The sequence below is a fragment of the Cupressus sempervirens genome, chromosome 3 (genome assembly GCF_028749045.1).
Source record: "Cupressus sempervirens isolate cs-2001-9-10 chromosome 3, ASM2874904v1, whole genome shotgun sequence".
NCBI classification, from domain to species: Eukaryota; Viridiplantae; Streptophyta; class Pinopsida; order Cupressales; family Cupressaceae; genus Cupressus; species Cupressus sempervirens.
The window spans coordinates 419332311-419344019 of record NC_143120.1 but is presented as its reverse complement, the minus strand read 5'-3'; the positions used below and the strand labels follow the sequence as shown (position 1 = coordinate 419344019).

At 35.8% G+C, this 11709-nt stretch overlaps 1 protein-coding gene across 3 annotated transcripts; it reads right to left on the bottom strand.

Moving 5' to 3' along the window:
* Positions 1–256: 256 nt before the first annotated feature.
* On the bottom strand, positions 257–5625 carry LOC149566811 (Tetratricopeptide repeat (TPR)-like superfamily protein). 3 transcript variants are annotated; one of them, XR_016362303.1, is made up of 2 exons: positions 5381–5625; positions 257–593 (listed from the first exon to the last, which is right to left on the bottom strand). XR_016362303.1 is itself a non-coding variant. In XM_089820138.1 (2 exons), exon 2 carries the CDS (start codon positions 4907–4909, stop codon positions 2624–2626), a length of 2286 nt encoding a protein of 761 aa, XP_089676264.1. In that variant the 5' UTR covers positions 4910–5262; positions 5381–5544; the 3' UTR covers positions 1586–2623. The 3 variants fall into 3 exon arrangements, 2 of the variants coding, with proteins under 2 accessions (XP_089676264.1, XP_089676265.1); XM_089820138.1 differs by lacking the exon at positions 257–593 and adding an exon at positions 1586–5262 and having other exon boundaries at positions 5381–5544; XM_089820139.1 differs by lacking the exon at positions 257–593 and adding an exon at positions 1586–5183 and having other exon boundaries at positions 5381–5544.
* Positions 5626–11709: the final 6084 nt, after the last annotated feature.

Genomic DNA, 11709 nt, shown 5'->3' with positions numbered 1-11709 from the left:
ATTAAATGGTTAATCTAATTACTGCTTCTTTGTTAAGATTTGGCAGTCCATAAGGTGGTGCAGCTAGTTCCTATCAGCTAGTTGTGTCAAATTCTAAGCATAATGGCTAGGTTGCATATAGTTGTTACCAAATTTGTTAACTATTAATTTCCACTGATGAAATCTTATGCATCAAGATAGATTGCCAATATAAATAGCTCCAATTTTAACAAGACATCATCCAAAATATGGATGTAATCAATCTTGCAAACAGGGATATTTCAAATGCATTTATATTAAGAGATTAAGTCCACTTACTACCAGAAATGGTGTTACGACTTCTAAAAATACTTTGTGGACAGAACATGCAGAGCTTTATACAGAATTAAAATGCTGTAAAAACTAAAAAGCCTCCACAATCTATAAACACCCTTGAAGCAACTGTTCCAAAAAATGGACATCAAAGACGAGCATACTGTCACCAGTCCAAAGCCTCTGTTAGATAAGTGAGTATACAAAATTGACAACATCAGTTAGCCCTTTTGTATGTATTGTCCATGCTTACAGTCTGCTTCCAACAACAGAACCCCCTTGCAGTCTATAATTGCACAAGCCTGCTTATAAATATTCGAAGGTCTCAATATCAAACAAAAATTCTTAAACCACAGAAGAGTGGAACTAGTATCTCTCTCAAACAAGGAAAAGATCAGGCATGCAACAGCAAAGAAAAATCCTATGAAAGTTGAAACTATTGAGCCATATGTAGTCACAAAAACAAGAACTCATATAAAACACAAACCCAAATTCAAACCCTGAAGAGAGCATATGATAGCAAAAATCAAACAATGAAAATTTGAGATCAAAACTAACATTTGGTGAGATTCTTTACACTAGTATAGATCCTAAACAGATTTATGTGTTGATAATGGAAAAACAATGTGCAAAGGGGTGACCATGGAAAATCATTTACCACAAGTAATTGCATAATGATGGATCCAAGACTTGTGTAAAGTTGTTTTACTACAAACTACCTTATATGGGTTGATGCCTTATGCAATATAAGAACATATCTACACACATCTCAGATAACTTGTAAGAGGATTGGATGTCTTAGAATCAAGTGAAAGGGAATAGCCTTTTCATAGTTCCTTGATCACTAAGAAACATTAAATAAACATAAGATCACAAAGGCCATGGAGTCAAAACAGGGACTCATAGCTTCACAAATGCTCATTTTTGTTCAGCAAACAATGAAAGACTAGTAAGTGCACACAATTACAAAAATAATCTTTAAGACTTTAACAATACAAAAGGTGTTTAATGGAGGCAGTTAAGATTGTATGCATTCTAAAAACTTGAATAGAGATGAAAGATTAGGTTTGAGCCACTAATGGAAGTCTAATGTATAAACTAGAGAAAGCTATGCCTTATGGCTTACAACAAGTCCTCGTTTACAAATCTCATGAAAAACCGATAAACTGCAACTTCTAAACAAGTAAATCAGAGCAAAGTTAAAGGAAATGGAGAGCAACAAACACCACAAATAGAACCATAAGGATTCACCATGGAAAACCCAAATTCCAGGCGAAATCTCCAGAAAAAGAGAGGTGAAATAATCACTTATCCACTATCTTCAAAATGAAATGCAATCTTAGGCCTCATTGGCACACAGCCAGCCTGAACTCAACTTATTTTAGTTCCCAATATCATATGAAAGAATCTGTTACACACTTCCAGAGCTGTACACTATGACAGCCAGTTCAGCCAATAACCTCTACTAGAATTTAATCAATTCAACTCAAATCCTATTCATGTACCACTATGGGCATTTACGCATGTTTAATAAACTTGAAAATCTGGTCAGGGATCCCAAAAGTTGTCAAAAACATGGAAGAGAAACTCAAACCATTCTTGGGCATTTCTGGCTGTTTCTGATACAAGAGGAAACCGCTGCTTTCAATAGTTGTGAAACAACCACTTTACTACTGCCTTGGTGATTACAAAACTGTCTAAAGTTATTGGCAGTTTTACATAAAACTGTCAAAACCTTCATTTTCTCTAAGTTTCCAACTTCAGATGCCTGTACCCTGCTTCTTGTGATTACTGACTCATGTTCCACTTCTCTAATGAAATCAACCAATCATTCTACTAATCAAAGCCAGTTGTTAATATGCTGAAAATAAGAAGCGTTAATTTTTTATAATTTCAAAAGGGTGATTGTTTCTGATTTATTGATAGTAAATGGCCAGTGCATTCAATATTTTTGTATCTATCTTAATAGCGTGTAATGGCTAGTGCTTTTGATGCTTCTGTTTCCCCTATAATGGCATCAATATACTTTATGAGAGTTATTTATATAAGGATCTGTAGCCCACAATCTGCTTATATGTTTCCTCATTCTAACAATGATCATGTAATATGATAAAAAATATGGATAATATTTTTGATGCAAACATGCTTCCAAAAGAATCTCGCATTATCTCATGGACTGTGACAACTTGATGTCATTAATATTTTTCAATGCCAGCAGGTACCAGCTTAGGACAGTACTGCTCAAAAATTTATGCCCCATAATTGACTTACCCTGATTGCAGTTATATCAATATTTCTTATAAACAATCTTTGGGCTAACATGTTTGTCCCATTACATAGAACCTGGTGAGATGCATCCTCTCTCCACAAATTTCTCCATCAGCTTCTCTGCCTCCCATGATTTTCCTTCCAAAAGCAGTTCTTCTTTTATTTTTCCACAAATCTGAATGTCAGGAATCATGTTTCTTTGAAACATTCTGCAAGCTACTTTGTAGGAATCTGTCGGTTGACCATTCTTAAGAAAACTCTGAATCAGAGTATGGCATGTGACAGCATCAGCACGAGAAGCTGTTCGCAACCCCTTGCCAAGAAATTTGAAGGCCTCCTGCAACTTTCCATCCTTACAAAGCTTCTCAATCATCAAATTGTATCCATCTCTAAAGCTGTCCCTCTCCATCATCTGTGCCAGTAATTGACACAATTCTTCCACCATACCATGCTCACAGAATGTGTTAATCACAATTTTATAAGTTAGGGGTGTAGGAAGCACACCCTTCTTCAGCATTCTTAGTGTGAGTTGAGTAGCCTCTTTTAGTCTATCTATCTTGCCCAGTGTATGAATCAAAGTTGTATAAGTTATAGCATCTGGATAGCGCTTGGTCAAATACATGTCATCCAGCAAAGAAAGAGCCTCTTCTATCTTTCCTTCCTTGCAGAACCCATGGATCACAGTGGTAAAATGCACTACATTGATAGGAAAACCTTTTCTCAGGCATTCTTCCATGAACCTTTTTGCTTCATCAGGTCTGTGCTTCTTACATAGAGAATGTATCAGCAAGTTAATCTCAACGGGAGAAGGGAAGCATCCCCTCTGCAGCATCTCATTCACAATCAAGCATGCCTCTGTCAATTTTCCTTCTCTTCGAAGCCCATGCATAGCTACACTGTATGTGATGTTATTGGGTGTCCACAAATCATCCTCGCTCTTTTCAAGAAGCTGTTTGGCCTCCATTGAATTGCCAATCTTGCAAAGTCCATTCATCAGGGCTGTATAAATTACAGTGTTAGGTTCCAAGCCCTTCTGTAGCATGCTATGAATCAACTTTCTAGCTAAATCAACTCGTCCTATCCTACAAAAACCATTGATTATTGTGCTGTATATAACTATATCAGGTATAAGCCCCCTGGACACCATCTCGTCTACAACATCTTTAGCTTCATCCATCTTTCCACCCCTACAAAATGAATTAATCACTGCACTATATTCCACAACGTTAACCTTGAAGCCTTTGTCTTCCATCTCCCTAAGGAATTGCAAGGCTTCAAAACAATGGCCATATTTTGAAAGCACGTGAATTAGAATAGAATAGGTGCTCTGATCTGGTGCCAGCCCATGTTCCTCCATCATCCCCAGTATGTTTCGCAACTCATCCATCTTCCTATGCTTGCATAGAAAACTTAGTATTGTGTGGTACGTAACATTATCAGGAGGGCAACCCCTAAAAGGCATCTCTCTCAACAGCTGCAGAGCATCATCCAATCGATGTACTTCACACAGCCCCTTCACAAGAATATTAAATGTCAAAATATCAGGAGCCATTCCCGCCTGCTTCATTGCATTGAAATATTTATGGGCCTTATCTAAATTTTGTGCCATCACAAGCACATGGATGATCGTGTTGTAAGTTGAGAGATCAGGCTTAACACCATGTATATGCATCAGTTTCAACACCTTTAGGGCATCCAACAACCTGCCTGCACGACCATATGAAATCATCAGATGATTGAATGTCAGCGGGGAACAACCATGCCCTCTTCTAATCATTAATTGCAACACTCTGCGAGCTCCCTGGCAGAGCTTGGTCTTGCTCAAAATCCTGAGAAGGCAATGATACACTGCAACATCATGTCGATATTGCCATTGCCTGTCTGCCCAGTAAAAGAACTTGAGAGCATCTCTCTCATCCTCCTGAGATTGAAGAACAGCACAAACCTGTTGAGGAGTTAGTTTGCGAACCGTGCGCCTGAGGTCCCTCTCAAGACTTGTCTCCCACATATGCTGTAATTTAATGAGCCTACAAGCTTCCTTGACTCTTGGATGCTCGTATTCATATTCAAACTTATCCTCATTACAAGCCCCATATCCAGTTTCACTAGACATCTTCTCCCGACTTCCATGGAAGCCCTTAATAACTTCATCTTCTATATATTCTTCTTCTTCTTCTTCTTCTTCTTCTTGGAAGCCATGTCTTCCATATGCACCGTTTGAAATCAGTCTACTAATTTGGGAATATCCTTTCCATCTTATAAACCCTAATTGCCCAAATACAAACTCACTAACTTCATGGACCCAATTACCTATTAGGCCATGTCTTCCATACGCATTGCTTAAAATCATTCTAATCTGATAAAAGATTATTCAATAAACCCTAAGTACATACATACGGACCCGCCTAAATTAATGGTTTCGAGTCCAGAGTGTCTACCATATTTGTACATTAAATAAATCATTCGCTACGATAATTTCACTAGTGCGACAATCATCCAAAGAATTGAAATGAAAACATTTTCTGATTTCGGAAGCATTCAAGATCCTCATATCGCCCAAGGATGGCATACGCTTTCTTATACGTTCTCAATTTATCCACCATCATCATACTGTCCGTCCTAACCTGAACGGATGGACATGGGCATCGTTCTTACTGCTGATTTCATATGTAACATTGAATAATAGCATCGAACAGAAACAAGCTGAAGATATTTCAGAGAACAGTCACTATAGGATATATTGATTTCAATTCTACATTAAACGGGATTGATTTAGCATGAATATGAGTTTTGAATCGACAAAAGCGGATAATTGTGGTACCTGATAAATTTGAGACCACGAGCCTGCAAATATCAGAATCTGCCAAAAACCAGGAGAGTTTTCATTTAACTGGTCTGCCATTTCAAGTTTTAACCTACGAGTCTCTGTTTCGTTTTGTTTTATATTTTAAAGGAGTTCTTTCGTATTTGGCCTAAAGATTTGTTGAAGGGCACCCATGATTTAAATAAATAGATTGCGAAAATCTGGAAATGTTTTTTAGGGAACAAAATAAACGTTTATCAAAATCAAGGCAAGGCCAAAGCGTAAAGAGTTGGGCAATGGTTCAATGCAAGAGGAAAGGTGAGATTCTAAGCTGAAAGCTATTAAGCCAGTAAAAGGAAATTTTAAGCTTTAAGTTTCTAATATGGTCATGAATTTAAAAATTTTAGAATTACGTATAATTTTTGAGTTACAATTGCTTTTGAGATAAGTCTAAATATATGGGGTAGTCAATCTAGTTGAGTATCTTAAGTTTACACATATCAAAATCTCATATGAAAATTTCAAATTAATTCTTTGTCAAGTTCCTTGCATATAATTAAGGTTTGAGAGAGCATCATCAAATGTGATGCCACTTAAGTATGTTTAATGACAAGGTGTCCAAAATATCCCAATAAATAGGTGAGATCAATGGTCTTGCACAAAGGATATCCATGTTTGTGTAATTGATGTAACATCACATGATTCATTGGTGTTTACAACTAAGGGTACATTTCATTCAATTTTGGGTAGTCATCATAAGAATAACAACTTTAAAGTCACAACTATTGGTGCAATGTTGTAAAAAAATGGATATTAAATAAAAATGTATGGCCATTAAATCAACAATGAACATCACAACTCATGTTCGCATTACCGAGGTCTTTTCATGTACATGTTAGAATATCCAACTTGTAATAATTGAGGGTTGCATGATCTAGCCTAAGCACATCTCAAAAGAATTGAACATTAGTGGATGGTATCTATATCACATGCAATCATCCTCGTCAATTGTGTTCAACCAATTGAGCCACACTTTTTCAATTTCATAAAACTATCATCTCAAGTATAAGAAAGGTTTGAAGGTCCTTCCTTATAGGATCACGTCCATTTAACTAGTATCATAGATAACTTTTATTTTAGAGGTAAGATGGTTTCAAAATACTTAGTTATTTAATTATTAGTATTCAATACAAAATTATATAAAACTTCTAAATTTAAGACATTGTTAGATACTTGTAAGAAAATAATTTTATTTATTCACTATTGATATTTAACAAGGATTTGTAGTGTCTACTCCTTCTCTCGATAATATTGTTGATTTTTTAAAACCAATTTTATTTTGAACATTAGATTTTTTAAAAGTTAATTTTAAATTTAATAATAAAATTAAGGAAATCAATGGAATCATAATATCATTGGCGTCCATCAAGTTATAGTAAATTATCTTTGTAAATCAAAATCAAAGATGAAACATAGAAGTTGCAAATGTGAAATATGATTGTCATCATTTTTATCTAATAATTCAAAAAAAATAACAATAATTGATTTCAATAACCTTATACCTAAGATCAATTTCTTTTGGTGGACAGTTCAACATGAAAAAAATTTAACAATTAATAATTTGAAAAAAAGGGGATTCTACATAACAAACCGTTGCTGCCTTTGTGAACAAAAGGAAGAAAGTATTAACCACCTTTTCATTGAATGTCAGTTTGCGATTGACATCTGGACTAAGGTTTGGGAAAGATTGGGGGTGGCTTGGGTCATGAAAGATAACTTGGGACAGTTTGTGGACAATTGGGATTGCCCATTCCATCATCCAAGACTAATCCTTTTATGGAAGATTATCCCACCATATGTATGTTGGCACATATAGAAAGAAAGGAATAATAGGATATTCATGGAGGAAAATAGGACGGTTGAAGTGGTTTTTGGAGCGATGAACAAACTATTGAAGGAAAATCTAAGGGTAGCTAAATACAAGATGCCAAAGGAGGAACCCAGAAGACTTGAAGGCATTGTGGCTGAGAATTGGGGTTGTCAAGAGGATTTTTTCCTATTTGATAACTTCGCTAGGAGGAGGAGACAACAGACAATATGGAGACCACCCACCATCACACAGTATAAACTAAATTTTGACGGAGCTGTGAAAGGAGGACAGGGAGCGGCTGGAGGTGTGCTGAGAGACAAGAATGATGATGTGTTGTTGGTTTATGTAGGCCAGGTGGGGATTGGTAGCAATAATGTGGCAGAAGCTACGGCGTTATTATGGGGTCTTCAACTCTCTAGGGAAAGAAACATTTTAGAGTTAACTATAGAAGGGGACTCCAAACTAGTGATCGATTGGGTAAAGGGGGAGGCAAAATTGGGATGGAAGATTAGAAATATCATCTTGGATATTAAAAATATATTGGAGGAAATGAGAATGGTCCACCTGCATCATATCTACTGGGAGGGTATTCAAGTGGCAGACGTTGCGGCTGCCATGGGGTTTAATGTTAGGGCAATCACGTGCTGGGAAAACTTAGTTGATATCAACAAAAATCTAAGGATGTTGATATCCAAGGAAATAGGCAGCAAAATTCAAAATGGTGATCACTAAATTTAAAAGTAAGGCCAAATTTGGCAAGATGGAGAACTTTGTCGCTAAATTAAACTTTAGCATTTTGGAAATAAGAGACAGATGTGGTCGTACAAATGACAAGTGGAGTAATTACAAATTAAGAAAATTGTCTTTTCCTAATTATGGAAACTCGTTGCAAGCTTCGAATCGCTCTCCAAAAGGAAGTACGATAGATATTATGGATTGGGATGTTAGAAATTGATGGGGAGAGAAAATTAGGTTTTTTAATACCCATGAATCTCATAATAAGATGTTATGGGATTCTGGAACACATCATACGCGGGTCTGTAATTTTGATCCCTATTTCCTCAAAGGATTTAAGCAAGAGAGTAGCCATAGAGAATTTGAAAGTGATAAAGTTCTGATGCGTATTTCTAAGGAAGAGAGGCCAAATAGTGGAGGAATTGAAATGGGAGTTGATCTGAATCGGTTGGAACCAACGAGATTAGAGAACTTCAAGGACAGGATGGCGACCTGGTATCTTCTGAAAGAAGGGGTTTTTTGCCCTATATGATGTCCACGGCTGGGTACGATAAAAATTGTGCATTACAATTTGTGAATAATTGGAATGATAGGAAGGTTACAATCAATGACATTACATTTCAAGTCACGAAGGAGGTAATTGCAATGGTAATAGGACTCACAGTGAAGGGTAAAAAATGGAAGAAAGTTACTAAAGTCTTGGATGAGGCTAGCATGAATAACTTCTTTGTGAAGAATGAGGAGCCGATTCGCTACTGAGGAGGGTTTAAAAGGGATAAGTTACCTGAGCCCTGGGATGATGTGTGTCTGGTCCTAATGAAGTATCTCACACTGGAAGGCAGGTTTGGAGTGTGCTATTATTATCATTTTCCTTTGTTGAATCACTTTAGAAATAGGGATTTCATTTCCATTTCGTTTTTCCTTCTACATTCGCTTGAGGATATGATTAATGATATTAGGGAAAAAAAGAGTAAAGGCTTAAACTTCACCATTATTCGTTAGGGGTTAATTTTTTCGTCTGTATCAATTCCACTTAGCTTTGTGTCCCCCTAGAGAGGTTGTAGTGGAAAACCCTCGCCATAGTCTAAATTCCCCCCCGAGCTCCAATACGGGGACGAAAATCCATACTCCTAGGCCATCTCCTAGCAAGGATACTAAGAAAAAGAAAAAACCTGACATAGCCCTAGAACAAAAGGGAAACAACAAAATTAAAGTTGATAAGGTGGTTGAGGTTGTTGGAGAGGATTCTGGTGAGGATATTGGGGGAAAAGCAAGAAGAAGGTCTGGTAAGTTAGCTAAGTCCTAGGCTAGGGTTAAGCAGAAGTCCATCAGATACCCTGTTGAGGAAGTTGAAGAAGATAGCTTAAGCAATATCAGTGATAGAAGGAAGGAGGAAAATATTTCCAACTCCAAAAAGGATGAAGGTAATGAGGAGGGGGAAAAAATTTTCAATTCTGGGAACATTTCGATGGATGATACTCAAACTCAAGTGTCGGATGGTAAAGAAAGGAATATTGAGATAACTCATGTTTCAGCCAGCTTCTCACTTAAACCTATTACTTTTTGTGAGGAGATGAGCAAAAAGGATAATTCCCCAATTCCCATTTCTTCCTCTGTTAAGGAAAATTCGAAGATTTCCTCTAACTCACAGGTGCTGCAAGATAAACCGCAGGGACAGAAAATGAAGGAGGTTGTTGCAAAGAAGGTCGAGGAGCATAAAGAGGAGACTGAGGTAGTGGAGGAGCATTAGATGAACTTGGAGAAAAGGGTCAAAGATTTGGAGGAGGGGTTTTTCACCTTCTCCAAGTTTGGACTTAAAGTTACTCATGTTGCTGCTACTACCCTCCAATTGCTGGCACAGGAGAAGGAGGAAGCTGGCTTGGACATGGAGGACAACAAATTACTCTTCAAGTTTCTTGCCGATGACTGGGCCCAGATTCTACTTCATGCAAGGGGAAAGGGAAAAAAGAAATCTAAGTCTTTTTTAGTTCTGTTCAATTATGGGGATTTAAGGATCCAAAGACTTTATATACTTTTATGGTAGTTATGGTTTTGCTGGTAATTAGCTGTATTTAAGATTTTATTAGGCTTGGGTAGCTAGGTTGTTTCCTTTCTAATTCTAGCTTATTTCTGGTTTATGGTTTAAGTCTCTTCCTGCTGGTACTCCTATTCTATTTGTCTATTTTTGTTACTGGCTGGTAATGTGCTGGTTACCAGCCTTTTGACTGTTAAGGGCCGACCCCCTTGTTTTTGGTCACTTTTAATTTCAAAAACAATAATTGATTTCGGTATTGTAAAGATGTGTAATTTCAACTATTTTACAAGATATGTGTATGTATTGTTAATAGTTCACATCTAATATATTTTAGGAGAAGAAAGATAATAAAATAAAATCAATTCTTTTCAAACTTTTTAAATATAAAAAAATTGAAGTCATTACATTAACAAAAGAAAATGAAAAAAATCAAACTTTTTTCAAACTTTTTAAAATAAAAATAAAAATTGAAGTCATTATATTGACAAAAGAAAACTTCACTAAATAAATATTTGATAGAAGATTAATTTTTGAAGAACATGTACAAGATATTGGTAGATATTTGAATCATTCCTCTTGTCATGCTAAGATTCTAAAACAAATACTCTCTCTCTCTCTCTCTCTCTCTCTCTCTCTCTCTCTCTCTCTCTCTCTCTGAATGAATGAAAAAGTTATCAAAAAATAATGTCTTAGGATTGGACAACTAATATAAAAAATCTTCAACTTGTGATTGTTGAGAGGACCAACCAATTAGCATAAAATAGAAACTTTTTTAGAATAGGTGAATACATTTTGGCATAAAAATGTATTCTAGCTTATTTCTCTCTCTCTCTCTCTCTCTCTCTCTCTCTCTCTCTCTCTCTCTCTCTCTCTCTCTCTCTCTCTCTCTCTCTCTCTCTCCTTTCTAGTTCTAGCTTATTTTTGGTTTATGGTTTAAGTCTCTGCCTGCTGGTACTCCTGTTCTATTTGTCTATTTTTGTTACTGGCTGGTAATGTGTTGGTTACCAGCCTTTTGACTATTAAGGGCAAACCCCCTTGTTTTTGGTCGCTTTTAATTTCAAAAACAATAAATTATTTCGGCATTGTAAAGATGTGTAATTTCAACTATTTTACAAGATATGTTTATGTATTGTTAATAGTTCACATCTAATATATTTTAGGAGAAGAAAGATAATAAAACAAAATCAATTCTTTTCAAACTTTTTAAAATATAAAAAAATTGAAGTCGTTACATTAACAAAAGAAAATGAAAAAAATCAAACTTTTTAAAATAAAAATAAAAATTGAAGTCATTATATTGACAAAAGAAAACTTCACTAAATAAATATTTGATAGAAGATTAATTTTTGAAGAATGTGTACAAGATATTGGTAGATATGTGAATCATTCCTCTTGTCATGATAAGACATAAAGATTCTAAAACAAATACTCTCTCTCTCTCTCTCTCTCTCTCTCTCTCTCTCTCTCTCTCTCTCTCTCTCTCTCTCTCTCTCTCTCTCTCTCTCTCCTCTCTCTCTCTCTCTCTCTCAATGAATGAATGAAAAAGTTATCAAAAAATAATGTCTTAGGATTGGACAACTAATATAAAAAATCTTCAACTTGTGATTGTTGAGAGGACCAACCAATTAGCATAAAATAGAAACTTATTTAGAACAGGTGAATACATTTTGGCATAAAAACATTATATACAAGCACAATAGTTTAAAA